A 22,395-nucleotide genomic window follows, 5' to 3' on the forward strand; every position below is an offset into this window, starting at 1 on the left:
TACGCAGGCTGTCCTACAAGGGCACTGCCACGTAACTCAAATGTATCCAGGAGGACCCTAAGAGAACTTATTTTACCTATAAGGAAAATGAGGCCCAAAGCAGGACATAGACTAGTTCCTAAACAAACCCAGACCTAAGCCTCTTGGAGTCTTGCAATTACCATGTCACACTAGGAGCTCAGAGACCAGCAGAATTGCAGAGCATGCTCCTGCTCTTTTCCAGAAGTATCTATTCTTTACACTTTCCTGAAAAATGTTTCAGGAAAGGGGGCAGGGTGATGCTGGTGTTGCCTTGGTAAGGCGGAAAGAATGATTTGGCAGTCACCTTGGGAAGGGGTGGGCTGCAGGAATCCTGCTGTAAAGGGTCAGAAATCTTTCAGAGGGAGGCCTGTTTGTGACTCTCAAGCAGGCTTGACCTTCGACAGAAAGCTGGTTTCTGAGGGAGAGCAAAATAAGCAATAATCTTGGTTTCCTTTATCATCCAGGTGCCTCCACAGGAGAGTAGGGCCACAAAAGCCTTTTTTGTTTGTTTGTTTTGTTTTTGGAATTCGCAATTGTCTATTTTCTTAAGTCTTCTCACTAGGCTAGAATCATGTGGTCTTGTAGAGTCAGGCCTAGGTCTTGCCCCTGAAATCCCCAGGAAGCAGAGAACAGGGGCTCAGTGTTTGCTGAATAAACCATCCTTTCCACATGTGTGACTCCTCAGCTTAAGACTTTGCTGAACCAGGAAATATACCCAGAAACCCAGAAGAGAAGAATTCAGAGATAAAAGCATTGGTGAATCAGATAGCAGATATAATCAATACAAGTTTGTTTCTTTGAAAATACCTTTAAAATGGACAAATCTTTGGCAAGTTTTGGTCAAGAGAAATCACTAATAACACTGGAGTGAAAAAAATGAAAAAGTGACAACAAAGAGATTTAAAAAGGACGGGAGAAAATTACATAAAACTATAGCAAGAAATTAAAAATCTAGGTAAACTATGAAGTTACCAAAGACCTTTCACAACTGTTACCTCAATAAACCCTCACAACAGCTCTGTGCCTTGGACAGGTAGTGCTCTTATTGTTTTCTAGAAGAAATAAAGAGGTGGACACCCAGTACAAGGGCTTTGACAAGCTACCCTGCTTTGTCTCAAAGGTCACAGCCATGGGAGCACATGGACATCGATGACACTGAACTGCACTTCTAGCCATTGCCTTAAGCCTTAAGCCCCCTAGCTGAATGGCCAGACTTATTTATTTTTCCACTTCAGATGCCATAAGGGGTTTCACTTTATTTTTACTTCAAAAACAGCACCATAAAAATCCTTGATGATTAGAGCTCCAGCTGTCTTAAGTTGTTTGTCAAGGGATCGGTTACTCAAATCTCCTATGGAGGGAAACAGTTTCAGGCGAGAAGCCATGGGAGCTGAGAAACGCAAATGTCTCATCTCTGAAGACTTTCAGACTCCCTCTTGTTCACCGCCTAGCCTGCCCGCTGCTCCCCCTCTCCCAAACCCACCATCTGCTCTCCAGAGAGCAGATCAAATTTTCAGGCTAAGGTACTCTGGCGCCAAGGACTCAGCCCCTCCATGCTACCTTCTGTCCCCCACCAACTTAGAAATCCAACACCATGACCTAAATGGACTGCAGCCACATAAAACCACAAAGTAAAGTTTATAAAGCTTTATTAAACATTTCAAACAGCTGTGCAACGAACACACCAGAAATAAAAGCTCCAGAATAACAGTCCAAATGTTCCACAAGTGTGGCCTCCTGGTCCCATTTCCTAGATGGACTGCCTCCAGTTCTGTCCTCTGCCTGGCCCACCTCCCTTCCTGCTCAGGCAAGAGAAAGATGGATGGTTTAGACTGGAGGGACAATCATACCGATTGTCAGTGGGCAGGGGCCAGGAGAAAGTCTCGTTTGCCAACACTTGTATGAAAGCGCAGAAACAGAGCAAAAAAGCCAGTGACAGTCACAAGTCTTCCTCTTTGTATTCTTCACACAGTCTATATGTGCAGGACTGAAGGAGCTCCTGGCACGAGGATGGTCACTGCTCCCCTCTGTCTTGTCTGAACCACCTTGGAGTCCAGTGTGCTGGTCACTCAGCAATCCCATGCTAAATAAAAACTGTAGCGGCACCTACTATAGTAGCTATTGCTATACCTCAAAATCAGAACACATTCAATAAAGCTTATTTAAAAGGAATATACACATGTATTTGTTCACGTACACACACGGCACACCAAAAAATATCCAAACACCTATCAAGAGATCATGGCTGTTTTGAAACACACAAGTACTCTCTCATTCACTCGGCTGGGGACTCTAGATCTACATGAACACGCTACACCTCAATCCTGCAGAGCATGCACAGGAGAGACAATGAGGCCAACCCCCCGCCCCCTCTGGACAGCTGAGGAGGGCAGGAGGAAGGACAAAGGAGTGAGGCTGAGCATGAGCCCAGACACCCAGGTGAAAGAGCAACATGTTACTTCTTTCTTAAAAATGAAGTGGAAAAAATACTGGAGATTTGTGAACAACAAACAGTCAATACATGTTTCTGTCTAGCCTGCTGATCAGGGAAAGAAGAATGAAAAAGCGAGGCTCTCGGGCGTCAGCAATCTCTTTAAATTCGAGATAAGTGCAAAAACGAGCCCTGTCTTAGACAGATGCTCCCAAAAAAGGAAAGGGGTAGAAGAGAACTAAAGGGAAACCAGAAGAGGAACTGAGGATTTGGGAATATTCTGGGAAGGCAAAAGACCTTGACAAGGAGGGAGTCACAGAGGTGACAATAACTTGGCATTTTATCTGCCCAGGTCATGCTGGGGTAGTTGATCAGGACGGGTGCAGACGCCTCGCAGGAATGAGGCGAGGAGGGGCGGGGGGCGCATCTTGACAGCTGGGACCAAGATGGGGACAGAACACACACAACCACAAGACCACCCACGACTATAGGACTCTACAATAAAAGCACCTGTCAGTGCTATTATTCACATTATAAGGATAAAACATCACAGGCCAAAAAGGCGCCGTCAGGAATGTGGCACCCGCAGGCTGCGGGATTTGAAACTCCAATGCTTTATGACCTATGTCAATGCCTCCCCTCCCGTCTTCTGCTTCCTTAGAAAGCTAAATGTGCAGGCTGTTAGGTGCCCACAACGCTGGGGTCATGTGCCGATTCCGGAAGCGGGGAATCGGAGCAGTGGTACAGGAAACAGTTTCCCCAGCAGCTATAGCAGATGAGGAACAGGGCTGCTAGGAAAACCAAGGCACAAATTGTGCAAGGCTTCCGCTCCAGGAGGAAGCTGAGCAGGTAGAAGCCCATGAACATGGAGTGGCTGAACCACAGGGCGGGGTTGAGGGGCTTGGGGATGAGGAGGACAGGCAGCAGCCACTGGAGGCAATACATGATCTCTGTCAGGCAGGGCCTTCGCCAAGGCCGCTGAACACCGCTGCAGGAACCGACCTAATGGGAGCCCGAGGGCGTGGGCGCTGCCCTCCGCGTTCTTCAACCCTCACTCTCCAGGAGCTCAGCCGCTGTGCTCTCTGGCTGTCAGCCCAGGATCACCAAGGCAGCAGGGGTCCTGAAGAGAAAAGTCAACACAACAGACAAACAGACAAAAACAGACAGACAGACAAAAAACAAAAAACAAACAAACAAAAAAACAGGAACAGAATGTATACTTATTTGGGAAAATGGATCATGGTTAACAACAGTAAATGTGAATGCCCTTTCCTCCCTGCCCACCCATGGAAGTCACCATTTCTAGAAGCCTCCTGGGGTGTCTCCCCTGGGCTTCTTGGGGGCTCTTCCGGCAGGTCCCGAACAGTGGACTGGCTTTGCCTGGGCCCTGCCCAGCAGAGATCATGTATCGCCTCCTGGGGCTGCGGCCCGTCCTCAAGGGGTCCAGACCTCACAATACCGCTCTGTGGTTGCCATCAAATGGTCATGGCTTGATGTTGTGCCCCCACAGGATTAGCACAGGGTTCTCTCTCACAGCAGGTGCTCAGTAGGGAGTTAAAGCAGTTAACCACGCAGGGCCTGCGGGAACTGCAGCAGCAGCAGCAGCAGCAGTACCATCAAATATTTTGTTTTAAGATGGCAGCCTGGGATGAGCTTGCTTTTACAAATTAGCCTGGCGTCATTTTACCAAAATCAGCCAACTTCTTAGAAAGTGAATATAAAAAAATAATAAATCACCATATTACTTTGTCTAAACTGACGTTGCTTGGATCACTTACACTCTCCATCTGCTGCTGGCACTGTATAGAACCTGATTTCTGTGAGCTTTTAATAAAAATTAATTTTCTGTCCACATAGGAGCAAATAAATGCCAGTTGGCCCCTGTGCCAGGCAGCGTGCTGGAGAGAGGTGCTTTCCGGCGGCGGGCCACCAGTGCCCTGGGGCCGCACTCGCAGACCCGCTCGCATTAAGGTCTAATTGATGTGCCTGGATACCGCGGGAGCCACAACCCTCTGGTGGCGGTAGCAAAACCCGGCTCCAGCCGTCCAGTGCAACGAATACAAAGAACCTCGTTGGCTGCGGAAGACCAGGGCCGGGGGGAAGAAGAGAAGACAGGTTGAAATGACCTGTCCAGCAGCAAACTATCCCACAGCGCATTCTGACCACTTTATGCGAGAGCTCATCCCATCCCTTCCTGTACCCCTCTCAGAGGGTATACCCAATGACTACCGTTTTCCCGCCTAGAGTTCAGTGCCCTGGTAGGATTCCTACAATCGCCACGGCCATAGGTCTAGCAACGTAAGAAGTGGGACTCAAGGAATCAGGGAAAGATTACACGCTCAGAGACTCCCGTGAAACAGAGGACGCTGGCTTACAGCACATCAAATATTCGAAAAAGAGCGCTGAGCAGGGACCTGTGAAGACAAGGCTCCTGGAAGGGGCAGCCTTTTCTGTTCTGTGGGTAAATGATCCCTCTCTAAATTAGGTTTCCATCTATGCCCAAGGTGGGTTCTGGGACAGCACCGGACATTGGGCTCGAAGAGATGAGGTCCGTACCAAGAGGCGCACAACCACTACACTTGTGCAGTTCGCTACTCAGAGTTGCAATCCCCCTCCATTTTACACTAAAATTCAAAAGCGAGTACAGCAGAATCTTCTGGAAAGGGGCTAAGATGAAACTCAGGAGGCGGGGGTCGGTGTGGAAAGAGCAGATGGATTATTTTGTCCTCTCCTAGCGAATGAGGAGCGCCCCCGGTTCCCGCACCCTGCAGGATCACCCCCCACCCCACCCGCCAGGTGCGCATGCGCATTTGGGTGGCGGGCGGATACTTAAGGGGCGGCTGCGGCAGTGCGCCCAACAGCCGACTCCGAGAGACCAGCGGCCCTCGGCGAACCCTCAGCCTTCGGCAAACTCTCTCAACCACCCACTCTCGGAACCATGGCGGCAGTGGCGGCAGCATCGGCTGAACTGCTCATCATCGGCTGGTACATTTTCCGCGTGCTGCTGCAGGTAAGTGTGCCCGGGGTACTGGGTGGCAGAGGGGTCCCAATGTGTATACCCTGAACCGGCAAGCCCACGTTGCAATTGCCGCCTCTCATACCCATCCCATCCTGATTGCCGCGATCCCTGATTGCCGCGATCCCTGATTGCCGCGATCCCTGCCTCCCCGCGGCACCACGCGCCCCCACCCGTTCCCTGCGCCCTCCTCCTAGCACAGACCCTTCTCAGTGCGCCCGCGCCCGGCTGGGAACAAAGAGTTGGGGCGCGGCGGGCGCCAGCCGCCGACGAACGCTGAGGCTCTTAGCAACCAACGTGGTAAGAAAAACCCGCTACACTCAGATTCGACCCCAGGAGGGAGGCGGGGCACCTCTGTTTTGCGAAGAGACTTTAGAACTCGCATAGCAAAATTTTCCGCCTTAAAAAATTGCGCATTGCGGGGAAATTTTCTTTTTAAAAAATACAGCGCTTGCGGGGCTGAGCCGAAAAATAAATTAAGAAAGGGCACTTCTCAAATACAAAGCACTTCACAAAGACCAACAAACAACAAACTAGAAAAAAAGTAGTTCGCGGGGGGTGGGGGTGGTGGTGGGGGGGAATGAATTCGAGAAAATGCGCATTGCAGGAAAAATAGACAAAAGCACTTGGCAGAAAAATTGCATTAGATAAAAAGCGCATTGCAGAAAAAAATTATAGACAAAGAAACTAAGAAAAAATGAATCAGGTAAAAGCGCTTTGAGGAAAACAATTAAAGGAAAAGGCTCTTTGCAGGAAAATGGAAGAGAAAAAGGCGCTTTCTAAAAAAACAAATTCGCTTTATTTACAAAAAAAAATCTAATAGAGGCAAAGCACTTTGTGTAAAAAAAAAAAAAAAAAATCAGAAAAAAGCGCTTTGCCCATAAAATCATTTACCCTAAAAGCACCCTTTGCAGGAATAATTTCCTGCTAAAGGATTCTTTTGCCAAAGGACTTGCATGTTTCCTTCAAGGTGTTCCTGGAATGCTGCATTTACTGGGTAGGATTCCCTTTTCGAAATTCTCCAGGGACCCAGCCTATTGCAAGAAGTGAGGTATACTTAAGTTTTAGGTCCAATCAGCTTGCTGCCATGCAGCCTTCAGCACAGCTGGAAAAGCTCCAGTTGCTCTGACTCGTGGACAAGCTGTGCCCCTGCCTGCCTCTCCTAGTCGGACAGGTGGGCGGGGCAGGGGGTGGGGCGGTGGCGGGAACGGAAGCGCTGTACACAGGCTGTGGATCCCCGCAGCTAAGAGCAGGTCCTGGGTCTCTCACTACAGGTGTTCAGGTACTCCCTGCAGAAGGTGGCGTACACCGTGTCGAGGACCGGGCGGCACGTGCTGGGAGAGCGCCGCCGGGCCCCCAACTGAGGCCCCAGCCCCCAGCCCTGGGCGGCCATGTCACCAGGTGCTCCTGTGCAACTCGCCCAGCATGGGAGCCAGTGCCGCCCAGGAATAGGGGGTCCCCTGTGCTCTCTCGCCAGAGGAGCATTTGCCAAGGTCAATGAGGGGCTGGCAGGCCTCCGGAGAAGCAGCACCGCAATGACGACAATACCAGATCCCTTTCCAACCCCTCTACCCCTCCCACTATGGGGCGGGGTAGAGGGAGGAGGAGCGATGGAGGGAGCAGAACTCTCAGATTTGGGCATAGGCACTCTTATCTGGACCAAGTCGGACAGCGACATCCCAGCCCCACAGCCAGGGCCATGCCAGCAGGCCCCACCACAGAGATCCAGACCACCATACCAGCCAGCAGAATGAACATTCCAACATCATCTGCCAGCCGAAGCCCTGAATCTCTGAGCAGCAGACAAGGAGTCAATTGCGTGCCTGTGTGGCGGGACAAGAGGGCTTGGGTGGGGGAGGAAGAGGGTTAAGAAACAGAGCGGGGCCCTTTCACTGTCCCTTGCCTACTGCATGTGCATTCCAGCCTTGCTGCCTTTGCTCCCTCTATTCCTCCCCCCGCCCCCCACTGCCTCCCAAGCCCACCCTACTAGAAAAAATGTGTCACTCAATTCGGACCTATTCAATCAGTAAAAGAATCCCAACTTTACTAAAACACCTCCAAGCCCCCAGTCCCTCATTGATCTTTTCCCTGGTCTCACGCAATTGTGGTCAATATTGTGGTAATTGCTAATTGTAATAATTGTGTAAGTGTGCATTAGTGGAGTTTCCCCGGCTAGATTGTAAGCTCCTGGAGGACAGGGACCACCTCTACAAAAAATTAAAAAAAAGCACCCCCACATCTTGCAGTGTCCCAGGACCCTGCGGGGCGGTGGAAGCGCACCAAAAAGTTGTCTCTTGTAACTTCTTTTGTGGCTGCAACACATACTTCTAAGACTGGGTTGAGATGCCCATTGTGAAGTAGGCATGATACTTGGGAGAAGGAGGGAAGGATGGGGAGGCAACAAAATGGGTATTGGGACCCTCGTATATCTCAACACTGTCCTGAGATAAAGGACCATATCCCCCTCCCCAAAGAGGTCTTCACTTGTGGTCTCAGAATAAGAGACCACTACCCCCTCCCTCCCTTCTAGAGGGGTAGGTGCCCTCACTTGTCCAGGAATAGGGGCCTTGGCAGATAATCACTGGGAAAGATGGGAGGAGTGGAATGCCGGGAGTGGCCCTCAAAATGGGGTATTAGGAATAGGGAAGGGGAGTGCAGGGACGGAGGGACACATGGGGACACACACACACACACACACACACACACACACACACACGACAGGACTTCAGAACACAAGCCCTACCTCTATCCAGGAGCCCCAAGGAAATGAGTACTGTGCAGGTGGGCAGTGGGTTGGGCAATGAATATGGGATAAGTGGTATGCTGTGGCGCCTCCCTTGCCCAGTTCATCCTTCTAGGCCCTATAACCTCTATCAGGATCATTACAAGGGCATCCTGCTGGTCTTGCTACTCTCTAGGTTATCCCTCCCACTCCCAGAAACCTCTCTTCAGCACACTCACCCCAATACTGGGTTCTCTGCTTCTAGAATTAGCCTCCTTATTTTTAGCAGTGCTTACCAGGACCCTGGCCTTCATGTCAGGGTGGGTGGGCTGCTCAGCTCCAGACTTCTCTCCCTTTTCCCACTCCTCAGTGAGTTAGGGCTCCTGACATGGGGTCAGCTGACTGCCTCACCAATTGGCCCTGCTGTCTATTCAGTCTTGTCTGTGGCTTTATGTGTCTCTGTCACCACACCTGTTCCTGGGTCAACACCAAGGGAGAGAGTTGGAGAGCCATAAATCTCTGCCACTTACTCAAATCCCTTAGTCACAGCTGTCACAAACACTTGGAAGCAAAACTCGCCTTACCCCCTTGAACCTAATGTTTCTGTCCTCTTAGCAAGCCCCTTGTGTTTCTCAACCCAACCACCCGCACCTCTGGAGGGATCAGAGAATTATGGGGGTGGAGGGTGCAGACCTCAGTTCTGATATCGGCTTTGCCATCAATCAGCCCAGGGAATCTGGCCAGGTCACTTAACCCTCCTCTTTAGTTACCCTCTGTAAAAGGGCTGCTAAGATCCCAGTGAACCCTAACATACTAGAAACATTCTGCTATCAAAGTGGCAATCAGGAACGATAGGACTGGAATGGGGATGTGCAATCTGAGACTCCATCTTCCTTAGGCTGGGTGGCTCCAGCTTCTACTATAGCCTGAAGACAAGGCAGGTCTCTCCTTTTGCCTCATCAGCAGGCAATGCCCACACCTCCCTTCTGAAGCCCATCTCTTAGCAAGCCTCAAGACTGGAGTTTCTGTGGTTTTCTACCGAAACCCCCAGCACCATGAACATATTTCAACATATGTTCTTAATGAAGGCTGCCTCTCCCTTCAGAGCCTTCCAGGGGTGTGCCTATTACCCCAGAGGCTCTAACCTCAGCCCAGTTTTAAGGCAGCTGGGTTCATTGAGACAGGCTGCAGCAGCATAGACAGGTCTGGCTGCTCTGGACACAGGAGGTAGCCTCAGAGCTTTCCAGATGATCTTGGCAAAACCCATCCATGGGGCTTTCTCCATCCATATATCAGCAGGGCTCAGAGCATTGTGAGATGTCAGACTTCCAGGCAAAGGCTGCCATGATGGCCTACACCTGCATGGGTGGGCTTGAGTGTGCAATGTCCACTCCCTTCTTTTGTCCCCCATTCCCAAACCATCATGTCTTGGCAACAAACATAACCCAACAGAGAAGACAGAAGGAATGCGTTCACTTTCTATTCCAGTGCAAGGACTAGAAGTCTGGTACAAACAGCTTGTTTATAATATTTTTTCCCCCAGTAGTGACACCATTAAAACATTTTATTCTGACAGATAGCAATGGGAGGAGCTGAAAATGACTAGAGTTTTATTGTAAAGCCCTTGGTCCACAGGCCTCCCCTTTCCCTAAACTGTCTCTACCACCCCCACAAGGCCAAGGATAGAGCAGATGAGTTGTGAGAGGACTGGGATGGCTTGGTGGAACGGCAGTAACAGGTGAGACTGCCCCAAGAAGGATGTTAGTTTCTTAGCTTAACCAACTGAAGTTAAGCCCCAGGGGAGTTCAGGTACCATAACGTTCAGAGGTGCTATGTGACACTGTTACCTCTATCTGTGGAGTATCTGGATTGTGATTAAAGGAAGGGGCAGGGAGGACACATTTCTTGAGCTTCAACTATGGGACAGCAACAGTTTATTACACATGGTTTGGATGAGGGAGAAGGTTCGCTGTGAGCCATGTGCTAGACATTATTTTCAAACTTGTATTTGCTCAGGAGCCAGCATCCTGAAGTGAGAGTCTGAATTTGCAGTTAAGTTTCTCTCCCGCCCGAGATTTAAATGTGCACGAGTGCGTGCACACAGGTGCACACACAAACATTAATAACAGTCTCTTTTTCCCTGGTGACCTCTTACTTCCTTTATATGCCCCAGAGACATATCATCATCTTCTCTGGGAATGACCCTTTTCACCCTTGTCTCACCCCCTTCTCCTTCCCATAGGGCCCATACCCCAGCAGAATCCAGATTCCTGAGCATTCCCAGAACAGGAAGTCAGAGAGGCAGGCAACACATGGTCCTTGGTATATCACACAGTGACAGGTTTGAATGGAATGCATATGTTTCAAATATAAGAGAACAACAACAAAACGATGGCCAAACCCAGACTTCCAGATTCCTCTTGGAAACAACATATTACACGTAAAAGGTTAGACTGTTTTGGGCAGCAATTCTAACGAGACCAATTTTTCAGATATGGAATTGATCTAGTCACTGGAAACCAACCAGGGCTCTGAATCTTTTTAACAGATTTTCTTGACATGAATTAATCTCGTACTTAAAACAAATAAACAAGACCTAACGTTTGGCATTAGCATTTAAGCTGGAACTTTTTTTTTTTTTTTTGATCCTGGCTTTGGCGTTGCCGTCCAGAAGGCTGAGGGAATGGTTGGACCATATCAGGCAAGGCAAACAGAAGCTGTCCCCAACACACCAGTTCCCTGGAAAGGGATAAAACACGATCCAAACCTATAAACAAGAAAGACCATTTCTTCCCTAGGACAAACCCCAGTCTGTCCAACATTTAGCGTTAAAAAGGCACACAGAAGCCTGGAAGGAAATGAAAGAAGGTTTGGAAGGGGTGAGGAAAAAAAGCAACTATGCCCCCAACCCCCAACCCCCAGGCCCCATTCCCCGTTTTCCTTTCCAGGCTATAAAGTGTGCCAGGCATTCCGTTCCTTCAGCTGCCCTTGAGGGCCACTCCCCATATACACTGAAGGAAAAGGGACGGGTGTCCAGACTTGATGCAAAGTTAGAGGGAGTAAGAAGTACCCGAGACTCAAAGCAGAGTCGACCTACCATCCCAGACACCAAAGCAGGGCTCGGGGCAGGAGACCCTTTTCTCTTTTCCCCCCACGCCCCTTCTGACTTTAAAAAAAAAAAAAAATACAGCCGAAGTGGTAGGGACAGAGTGACAGGCTTCTCAGAAGCTGGGTCCCCTGCCAGGGCCCCACAACTGAAGAGGGGATGGTCGCGCCCCCCCCCCCCGCCGCCCGCTCCCCCCGCCCATACCCGGAGCGGACTGGCGAGCGCTGACCTTGGAGGCCAGAACGAGAACCCAGGAATCCCGTGACCCGCCCTCGGCCAGGAAGGGGCCCTCAAGGCCCGGGCTGGGGCCAAACAGGGCACTCCTGTGAAGCCGGACAGAGGTGGCCCGAGGGTGCGCGAAAGGAAAACCCCAGAAAGGGACCGGGACGCCTAAGGTGACCCCAAAGGGACAACATGGCGGCGCGGACGCACTGAGGCCTCTCATCCAGCCCCCAGGAGGCCGACAACACGGTACCTGCAAGCCCTGCCATGGCACCGCCGCCACTGTCGCCTTCGCGGTCGCAGCCGGCCTCCACCTCAGTTCGCCACGGACGCTGCAGGAAGCAGGGGAGACGCCCCCTTCGTCTTCTAGTCCAGCGATCGAGGACCCCTTCTGGGATTTGGCTGTCTACAGCAGACGCCCGATCACGAGACCCAAATTGGGGGGGTCTCTCCTCCTACATTCTCCAAATGTCCGCTCCAAATGACCCTTGGAGGACTTTCTACGTATTGTTTGAGGAACTCCGAGGGCTCTAAAGTCTTCAAGCCCGGAGAATTTTTAATCAGGCGAATCCTGGGCAGCCCCAAGTCACGGGCCCGTGGTCCCCTCATGCATATGCAGCAGATTGTGATCGCACACTTCTAGAGCTGAGGGGGGCGTACCTTGTTCTCTGAGAGTGCGCTTCTGTTCCCTCTGGTCCACGTGGATGACCCTTGTACTCTGGGAAACCCTCCTCTTGGCTCCAACCCTCCTTCCTGGTCCTTTCACCAATGGGCCAAGGCTCAGGAGCGGAAAAATCCGGGTGGGACTTGGACTGACTTGGGGTCAGGACCTGACTCCGCCCCTTGCTCTACCTTGGGCAAGCCGCTTGCTGACCCAGGCTCTCAGCTTCCCCACGTCTGATGAAATACCTACCTCACAGGGTTGTTACGGGGATCGAATGAGTCAGTGTGCTCAATTATTAGCTAATCAAGCACATGTCTTGAGCGCCTACTACGTGTAAGTGCAGCACTAAAGGCAAGAAGGTAGAATAGAGCGTGGTATAGGTACCGTTCTAACCTCAAGGCGCTGCCAGTCTAGTGGGGGAGGCTTGGGGGAGGGGCAAGGAAGGACAGTCATCAAATACTAACTATATGTTAATTTTAATCGGATCAATATATAATAATGCAATGTGTGAAGTGTTGTGGGGGAAAGTATAAAGAGTTATGAAAAATTAATGGGGTCCTAATGCAGGGTGTTGGGAAGCTGGGACTTGGGCTGAGAGACCAAGGACAATTAGGAGTTGTTCAGGGCAAGAGTGAGAGGGGAAATGTTTTAGGCAGAAAGAACCACTTGTCCTAGATGTGAAGGTGAGAAGGAGCAGGGTGAAGGTTAGAGGTGACCAAGGGAGTAGTGCAGGTAGAGCCCCCTAATGAATTTGGATTTTATCTTGAGAGTAATGAGAAGCCATTTTCTTCAGGGGAATGATATAAACTTTGGGTTTCTGAAAGGCCATCCTGGCTGCAAGGTTTGGAAGGCACTTGGGAGTGGGTGTATGGAGACCAGTTAGAAGGCTGTTGCAGCTAGCCAGGTGCAAAATAAGAGTGACTCAGACAGGGTGGTGGCTTGGGAAGGTAGAGAGGATGTAAGATTGGAAGTGGCATAAACTAATGAACTAAAATAGATCCAGAGACAGAGAAGCATCCAACACACCCTTGAACCTTGGAGGGAAGGCAGGAGGGTGGGGGTAAGAGATCAACCATAGGACTTGTATGCATGTATATAAGCATAACCAAAGGACACAGACAGTAGGGGGGCAGGTACGTATGCTGGGGGGAGGGAGGGGGAGCAGCTGGTGAGAGGTCAATGGGGGGTGGAACGGAGACATGTAATACTTTCAACAATAAAGAATTTAAATTAAAAAAAAATGATTGGATGTGGGTGGGTGCTGGGGCATTGGCAATAACACGTAGTTTTTTGTCTTGAGTATGAAGGAGTGAAAGAGCCCTTGACTAAAGTGGTGAAGCCTGAAGAAGGATCAGATTGGGAGAGAAGATCAAGAGTTTGGCTTTGAGAAGGTAAGTTTGAAATGCCTGGGTGGCATCTAGATGGAGAGGGTCAATAGGCAGTTTTGTATGAGACTGGAGCTCAGAAGAGAGGTCTGGACTGTAGATACATATGTGGGTATCACTCACAGGTGATAGATACATCATGGTGTGGGATGAGATCCCAAGGGGGAAAAGGTGGATAAAATAGTAAGCAGAGGAGGAGGAGCCAAGAAAGCAGGCAGAGAAGCAGTGACCCGTGGGGTAGGAGAAGGACCAGCTGAGCATGGGATCCCAGAGAGAAGGTTTCAAGACAGTGCTCAGTGGGGCTGACTATGTGAGGGCAGAAATGGCACCACTGGGTTTGGTTACAAGGAGGGCTTATGGACTATATCCTTTACATTGCAAGTTCCAAAAAGAAAAAAAAAATCCTACTGAATTGGCTTAAAAAATAAGTAGCTTACCACTCAATGGCAGATTAATTGGTAGGCTTGGCAAAGTCATCAAGGACATTTCATGTCTCACGTTCATTCCATCTTTGCTTTAGTGTCCTCATGTTGGTTTCTTGCTCATGGTCACGGACAGCCATCCCAGTTCCTGGGGTTACATCTATCTCAATAAGATGTCCATTTATTCTCTAGCTGAGACTCAAACTGTGGATGTGGCCTCTCACTCACTTGCTGCTAATGGGCTGAGGGATCATTGCACCTCTGCCAGGCACACCCAGTATTCAATACTGGAGGAAAGGAGGAGTCTTAGAGTGAAAACTCTTGTTTAGAATAAGACAAGGGGCTAAAAAGAGAAGTGTCAGCATGGGTGGGGAGCAACTGAAATTCTTGCTGGTGAGAGAGGAAATTAGAAAACTGGAAGTTTCTACTAAATCTAAATATACACCTATGCTATGACCTAGAATTTCCACTCTTAGGTATTCATTCTAGAAGTGAGTGCCTATGTGTACAAAATAACTTGTGTAAGAATTTTCATAGCAGATTTATTCATAGTTCAAATTGGAAATAGCCCAATGTTCATCAACAAGGGAATTAATAAACAAATTATGGCATGTTCACTCAATGGAATACTATGTTTTACATCTAAAAGTACAAAATACTGACATATGTGATATCATAGATTAATCTCACATAGAGTATGTGGACTAAAATAATTCAAACACAAAAACAGTACATATTATATGATTCCATTCATATAAAGTTCCAGGGCATGCAAAACTAATATATGGTGATAGAAATCAGAATAGTAGTTATCTGGGTTGGAGAGGGAGTAGAGATGGGAAAGGAGCAAGAGGGACTTTTCTGGGGTGCTGGAAAAGGTCTATATCTTAATCTGGTTGGTGATTACATGGGCAAAAATTCATCAAGTTCTACCATAAGCTTAGGGGACTTTGTGTATGTTATATCCCCAAGAAAAATATAATATAATCCTCTCTAATAAAATGGTAATATGCAAATTAACCATCACTCTGCTACATAAGCCATGCCCACCAGCCAAGCCACGCCCACCAGCCAATCAGGGCAAGTATGCAAATTAACCAGCCAAGATGGCTACAGCCACAGAGAGCAAGGTTTCCCAGGTAACGGAGCAAGCCAAGCTTTCCGATAGCCGTTGCAGGCCTAAGCCTCCACTCAAGCTACAAAGTTTCAATTATAGAAGGTAAACAAATTCAAACAGAAATGGGGGCAGAACGGAGCTTGAGAGAGCAAGCCAGGGTTGCTGGCGGCAACAGGGGAAGCAAAGCTTTCCGCACACCCTGGCCAGGCTCACCCGTTTAAGGCTACAAAGTTTCAATTGTAGGAGGAAAATAAATTCCAGATACCAGGGCCTCTGCTTGGGTTGCCAGGGGGCGTGGCCGGCCTGCAAACCACCACAGGCCCCTCGCTCAGGCCACCCCACGCCCCAAGGGAACCCCACCCTCATCCAGGACACCCTTCAGGGCAAACCAGCTGGCCCCCACACACACCAGGCCTCTATCCTATCTAATAAAAGAGTAATATGCAGATTGACCATCACTCCAACACACAAGATGGCTGCCCCCATGTGGTCAAAGATCCTGGCCCCATGTGGACACAAGATGGCCACTACAAGATGGCCAGCAGGAGAGGGCAGTTGGGAGGCACCCGGCCTGCAAGGAAGGGCAGTTGTGAGGGACCAGGCCTGCAAGGGAGGGCAGTTGAGAAGGACCAGGCTTGCAAGGGAGGGCAATTGGAGGTGATCAACCCTGCAGGAGAGGGCAGTTAGGGGTGACCAGGCCAGCAGAGGAGGGAAGTTGGGGGCAAACAGGCTGGCAGGGGAGCAGTTAAGCATCAACCAGGCTGGCAGCGGAGTGGTTAGGGGGTGATCAGGCTGGCAAGCAGAAGCGGTTAGGGGCAATCAGGAAGGCAGGCAGGCAAGCAGTTGGGAGCCAGCAGTCCTGGATTGTGAGAGGGATGTCCGACTGCCCGTTTAGGCCCGATCCCACCAGGATCGGGCCTAAACGGGCAGTCGGACATCCCTCCAGGAGTCCCAGATTGGAGAGGGTACAGGCTGGGCTGAGGGACAACCCCCCTCCGTGCACGAATTTCGTGCACCGGGCTTCTAGTATAATATAATAAAAGGGAGAAAGGGGTCCTGCCAACCCGTGGTTTGTGATGTGTGCTGCTGAGCAAGAATAAGGTCCATTTTGGAGGGACTCCACCTTCCTATAACCTTAATGCCAGGTCTGGGCATTGATCAGGCCTCAGTAGACAACCCTCCTCGTTGGAGCCCCAGAAAACTGTAGAAGGTGAGGCAGGGCTTCTTACTCACATGGGGCTGGCTCTTGCCCAGGTGGTTCCCTTTCTCTGTACCCACAAGACTGCTTTACCATATAAGCTCAGTTCCCATTGGTAGAAATGACACCAAAGCTGGGTTCTGACTTCAGGGCTGGAAGGTCTTTCTGCCCTAAAATTTTGCTCAATAGATCTCAACTTCCTGCCAAGGCCTTTTCAACCTGCCATCTGAACTTACCTATGACTCCTGCTCTCTCCTGCTCCATATCTCCCAAGTCTAATCTATCTCTTCTAAATCCCTCTTCAGGCTTTTTTTGTCCCCACCAACAAAGCCTTGGTCTAGGCCACCATCCTCTCTCCCCTGGACCCTGCACCAGCCTCCTCACTGGTCCCCCATCTCTCTAAGAACCATCATCCTTCATATAGCAGCCAGGATGATCTTTTTAAAGTAACCCTGTCCAGAGGGGAGGGTGGTTGTGGGGCTGGGTAAAAAAGGTGAAGGGATTAAGCAAAAAAAGCCCCCAAACACCCAAATAAACAAACAAACCTAATGGACACAGACAACAGGACGGTGATTACCAGAGGGAGAGGGGTGTGGGGAAGTAGAAGACAGTATAGGGAGGAAAAATGTTGATGGAAGGAAACTTGATGGCGGGGGGGCGGGGGGGGGGGGGTGGGGGGTGAACACACAATACAATATTCAGATGATGTATTATAGAATTGTACACCTGAACCCTATATAACTTTATTAACCAATGGATTTTTATCCTTTCTTTCGTTAATGTGAATCAACTATGTTGATTCTTCAATCCATGTGTACTACAATAAATTGAATTAAAAAGTAAAATAAAATGACCCTGTCACTTTTGAGGGAGTGTCCCCTCTCCCCTGTCTTCACCTGGCAAGAGCCTTTCCAGTTGTCAAAGCCCCAGATCAAATGCTGCCTCCTTTTTGAAGGCTTTTCATTCATTCAGCAAACATTTGTTGAGCACCTAAAATGTGCTAGGCACTGTGCTAGGCAGGGATGATAGAGAAATGAATAAGACAAATGCCATCAGTCTGGAGAGATGGGCAATTAAGCAGTGCCAATGTGTGCACACTTCCTGTGTTGGTTAACTCTCACTAGCTGTGAGATCTTGGAAGGCAGGGCTCATTTGGGGGTCATTTATTGGCCTCAGAGCCCAGTACAAGGCCTGGCAGGGAGGAGGAGGCAATAGCTATTAAATCAAGAATGAATAAATGAACGAAAGGCCAGGCCAATCTCCTCCTTTCTCAGTTGTCCTCCAAGCCTCCAATGTAGCTGACAACCAGGTTCATGAAATTCAACTGAAACTGGATGGCAAACTTGGAGCTAAAGTGAAAGAATCAGCAAAAGATTGTTATTTATAGAACAACTAGTGGCCTGGTGCATGAAATTTGTGCACTCGGGGTTAGGGGGTGTCCCCCAGCCTGGCCTGTGCCCTGTCACAGTGTGGGAACCCCACAGATCCGTCGCCCCAAAGAGGTAGGCCCCGCCCACCCATCCGGGGCTCCTCGATGGATTGCCCCAAAGAGGTAGGCTGGAACCGGGGGAGGCCTGCAGACCCCCGGCACAGGCACATGGAGGCCCCCGCCGCGGTCCTGCCCCTGGGCTAGGCCGCAGTGGAGGCCTGCGGACCTCTGAGTGGCGGAGGGGTCTCTCTGTGCCCTTGCGGACCCCCAGCCGGGGCCGCAGTGCAGAGTCCTCTCCGCCGCAGCCCCACCCCTGGGCCAAGCCCACAGTGAGGCCTCTCCGCACCCCTGCGGATCCCCAGCCAGGGCCGCAGTGCAGAGTCCTCTCTGCCGCAGCCCTCACCCTGGGCCAGGCCCATGTGAGGCCTCTCTGCGTGCTGCGGACCCCCGGTGCAGGCACGTGGAGAGGCCTCTCTGCCACGTCCCCGCCCCCGTCCCCAAAGCTGCAAGTCCCTGCCCACCTGCGTCTGCTGCGCACACAGCCTGCTGATCTGTTGTTACTGTGCTGGCATCCTGACCGATTTGCATATTACCCTATTATTAGTATAGATGTTTTGTAAAACCACAATATCTACCTTCCTATATCTCTCCATTTGATGATAACTTTTTTAGAAAATCCACATTATTTCCTTACTAAAACTTAGATTCAGGAAATTTAACCTGTAATGGAACAATAGTAATTTGTTAAGTCACCAAAGAAGCTATGTGATATAGGACGATTTAAAATGTAATAAAAATTATTACCAAGGTGACCAAAGAAGCAAGCTCTGGAATAACGTTGATTGCAGCCAGAATGCCAGGGTTTTGATTCCACTCTGCATTTACTATCTGTGTGTTGTTGAGTAAGTTATTTAACTCCCCTGTGCCTCATTTTCCCCATATAGTTGTTTCTGGGAATTCAATGAGTTTGTATTTTAAAGTGCAAATAGCACCTGTCACATAATTAGCACTCATAGTTACCTAGTACTACAAATGGATAAAATAGGCTAGCCCACAGCGGAGGCAGGACAAGTGAGTTCAAATCTTTCATGACTTTGCCACATCCCCCTACCAACTCTGTCTTCAGTTTCTCCAACTCTAAGGCCCTTTTGTTGCATACTTCTTAGGGCTTCTATACTTGGGAAGCTAGTGGTTATTTTAGCCAAGTCTGTGTCGACACCTAGTGGTGATATAGAGAAATGCCTAATATTCTTGCCAAACTGTCAACTTATTAATGACAGGGACAATAAAGTATATAAAGGTCTTCCTATATGCCAGACACTGAGTGTTACATAAACTCTGATAGTTATTCAATTTCATTCTATAAATAATAGATTGTAATTCTTATTTTACAGAAGAGGAAAGGAGGATTCAGGAAGGAAGTCAGTTGCCTAAGGCTACACAGCTATAGGTAAGGGAGCTAGATTCGAATACCCTGAAGTCTGCATTTTTAACCGCTCTATGCCAGGTTCCGAGATAAATACTATGATTGCATTAAATCTGTATATTGCTTTGGGTAATATGGCCATTTTAACTATGTTGATTCTTCAATCTATGAATACAGGATATGTTTCCATTTTATTGTATCTTTTTCAATCTCTTTTAATAATGCTTTGTAATTTTCAGTATGTAGGTCTTTGTTAAGTTTATTCCTAGGTATTTTATTCTTTTGTTTGCAATTGCAAAAGGAATTTTTTTTCATTTCTTTTTCTGAAGTTTTGTTAGTATACAGGAAAGCAATGGAGTTTTGTACATTGCTTTTGTATCCTGCAACTTGACTGTATTTTTTATTGTGCTAATAGTTTTTTGATGGAATATTTAGGATTTTTCTATATACAGGATCATGTTGTCTGCAAAAAGTGGCAGTTTTATTTCTTCCTTCCCTATTTAGATGTCTTTTATTTCTTTCTCTTGCCTTATTGCTCTGGCTAGGACTTCTAGCACTAGTTTGAATAAAAGTGTTGAGAGTGGACATCCTTGTCTTGTTCCTGATCTTAGAAGAAAAACTTTCAATTTTTTACCATTGAGTATGATATTAGCTGAGGGTTTATCATATATGGCCTTTTAAATGTTGAGGTACTTTCCTTCTATTCCTATTTTATTGAGTGTTTTAATCATAAATAGATGTTGTATTTTATCAAATACTTTTTCTGCATCTTTTGATAAGATCAAATTATTTTTATCCCTTCTTTTGTTAATGTGGTATGTTATGTTGATTGATTTGCATATAGTGAACCATCCTTGTGCCCCTGGAATGAACCCCACTTGATTGTGATGTATTATTTTTTTTATTTACTGTTGTATTCAAAAGTATTTTGTTTAGGATTTTTGCATCTGTGTTCATCAGAGATATTGGTCTGCAGTTTTCTTTTTTTGTGTGTCCTCTTTGCCAGGTTTTGATATCAGGGTTTATAGTGGCCTCATAGAATGTGTTAGGAAGTATTGCCTCTTAAATTTTTTGGAAGAGTCTGAGAAGGATAGGTTTTAAATCCCCTTTGAGCATTTGGTAGAATTTACTGGTGAAGCCATCTGGTCCTGCACTTTTATTTTTTTTTGGGAGGTTTTTGGTGACCAGTCCATTTAGATTTTCCAATTGTTCATGATTTAGTCTAGGAAGGTTATATTTCTAGGCATTTATCTATTTCTTCTAGGTTATTGAATTTGGTGGCATATAGTCTTTCATAATACTCTAGTATGATCCTTTGTATATCTATGATGTCTGTGGTGACTTCTCCTTTCTCATTTCTGATTTTGTTTATATGGGTCTTTTCCCTTTTTTTCTTAGTGAATCTAGCCAGTCGTTTGTCAATTTTATTAATCTTTTCAAAGAACCAGCTCTTTGTTTTATTCATTTTTATATAGTCTTTTTTTTTATTTCTTTATTGATTAAGGTGTCACATATTTGTCCTCATCCCCCCATTCCCATCCCACACCCCTCCCCACGGATGCCCCCACCCCCCTGTTGTCCTTAACCATTGGTTAGGCTCGTATGCATGCACACAAGTCCTTTGGTTGATCTCTCCCCCCTACCCTCACCCTCCCCTCCCCACCCTCTGAGGCCCGACAGTCCAATCGATGCCTCCTTGTTTCTGGGTCTGTTCTTGTTCATCAGTCTATGTTGTTCATCATTTCCCCTAGATGAGTGAGATCATGTGTTACTAGAAATATACTTATAAGAACCAAATGTGAGATGAGCAATAATAGTTATGCTGACAGGCAAATGAATCAGTCTGTAGTGAGTTTCTTTCTGGACCAACAGTTCTTTTGAGACCCAATTTCAATGTCCACCAGTTCCTTATGTGTACATGTCAGCACTGACTTTTCAGTTCTGGATGGTGGACAAATGGTGGTAATGTAGGTCCGACTCCCTCTGGTTTGGTCTCGCCCGGACCCAGGGGCGCGGCCTCACCCGGACCCGGGACCCAGCATCACCCGGGCCCCGGGGCGCGTGGCCTCACCTGGACCCAGGTGTGCGCGGCCTCACCCGGACCTGGGATCCAGCCTCACCCGGACCCAGGGGCGCGTGGCCTCACCCGGTCCCAGGGGCGCGCGGCCTCACCTGGAGACAGGGGCGCGTGGCCTCTCCCGGGACCCAGCCTCACCCGGACCCAGGGGCACGTGGCCTCTCCTGGACCCAGGGGCGCGGCCTCACCCAGACCCGGGACCCAGCCTCACCCGGACCCAGGGGCGCGCGGCCTCACCCGGACCCGGATCCAGCCTCACCCGGACCCAGGGGCACGGCCTCACCCGGACCCGGGACCCAGCCTCACCCGGACCCAGGGGCGCGTGGCCTCACCCGGACCCAGGGGCGCACGGCCTCGCCCGGACCCAGGACCCAGCCTCACCCGGACCCAGGGGCGTGCGGCCTCACCCAGATCCAGGGGCGTTTATATAGTCTTTTTGTTCTCTCTTTCATTCAGTTCTGCTCGAATTTTTATTATTTCTTCTGCTGACATTGGGCTGCTTTTGTTTTTCTTTTTTTAGTTCTTTAAGATGTGATGTCAGGTTGTTTACTTGGGATTTCTCTTGTTTCTTGATATAAACTTCCCTCTTATTACTGCTTTCACTGCATCCCAGAGAATTTGATATGTTGTAGTCATTCTCATTTGCCTCCATATATCTTGTGATCTCATCTTTTATTTCTTCTTTGACCCAGTCATTTTCTTAATAGTATGTTGTTTAATCTCCATGTATTTGTGGGTTTCTTTACTTCCTTTAATTTCAAGGCATCGTGGTCAGAGAATATGCTTGGCATAATTTAAATCTTCTTGAATTTGTTGATGCTAGTTTTGTGACACAACATAGGGTCTATCCTTGAGAATGTTCCATGTGCAGAAGAATTTATAATCTGATGCTCTGGGATGAAAGGTTCTGTAAATGTCAATTATATCCATTTGGTCAGTGTTTCATTTAAGGCCGGTATTTTTATTTTATTTTATTTTTTATTTTTTTATTTTTATTATTATTATTTTTTTAATTTCTTTATTGATTAAGGTGTCACATATTTGTCCTCATCCCCCCATTCCCATCCCACACCCCTCCCCATGGATGCCCCAACCCTCTGTTGAACTTAAGCATTGGTTAGGCTCATATGCATGCACACAAGACCTTTGGTTGATCTCT

General features: G+C 48.4%; 2 protein-coding genes across 3 annotated transcripts; one reads left to right on the top strand and one right to left on the bottom strand.

Annotated features, from left to right (window-relative positions):
* Positions 1-1,653: 1,653 nt before the first annotated feature.
* On the bottom strand, positions 1,654-11,895 carry BLCAP (BLCAP apoptosis inducing factor). Its single transcript, XM_079784791.1, has 2 exons — positions 11,772-11,895; positions 1,654-3,572 (listed from the first exon to the last, which is right to left on the bottom strand). The coding sequence occupies exon 2, from the start codon at positions 3,395-3,397 to the stop codon at positions 3,134-3,136; it is 264 nt and encodes an 87-aa protein (XP_079640917.1). The 5' UTR covers positions 3,398-3,572; positions 11,772-11,895; the 3' UTR covers positions 1,654-3,133.
* On the top strand, positions 3,580-11,077 carry NNAT (neuronatin). Of its 2 annotated transcripts, none has more exons than XM_079784795.1 (3): positions 3,580-5,462; positions 6,439-6,514; positions 6,743-11,077. In XM_079784795.1, the coding sequence occupies exons 1-3, from the start codon at positions 5,391-5,393 to the stop codon at positions 6,967-6,969; spliced, it is 375 nt and encodes a 124-aa protein (XP_079640921.1). In that variant the 5' UTR covers positions 3,580-5,390; the 3' UTR covers positions 6,970-11,077. The 2 variants fall into 2 exon arrangements, with proteins under 2 accessions (XP_079640921.1, XP_079640922.1); XM_079784796.1 differs by having other exon boundaries at positions 6,439-6,519; positions 6,743-6,957.
* Positions 11,896-22,395: the final 10,500 nt, after the last annotated feature.

The sequence above is a fragment of the Cnephaeus nilssonii genome (genome assembly GCF_951640355.1).
Source record: "Cnephaeus nilssonii genome assembly, chromosome: 11".
Lineage (NCBI taxonomy): Eukaryota > Metazoa > Chordata > Mammalia > Chiroptera > Vespertilionidae > Cnephaeus > Cnephaeus nilssonii.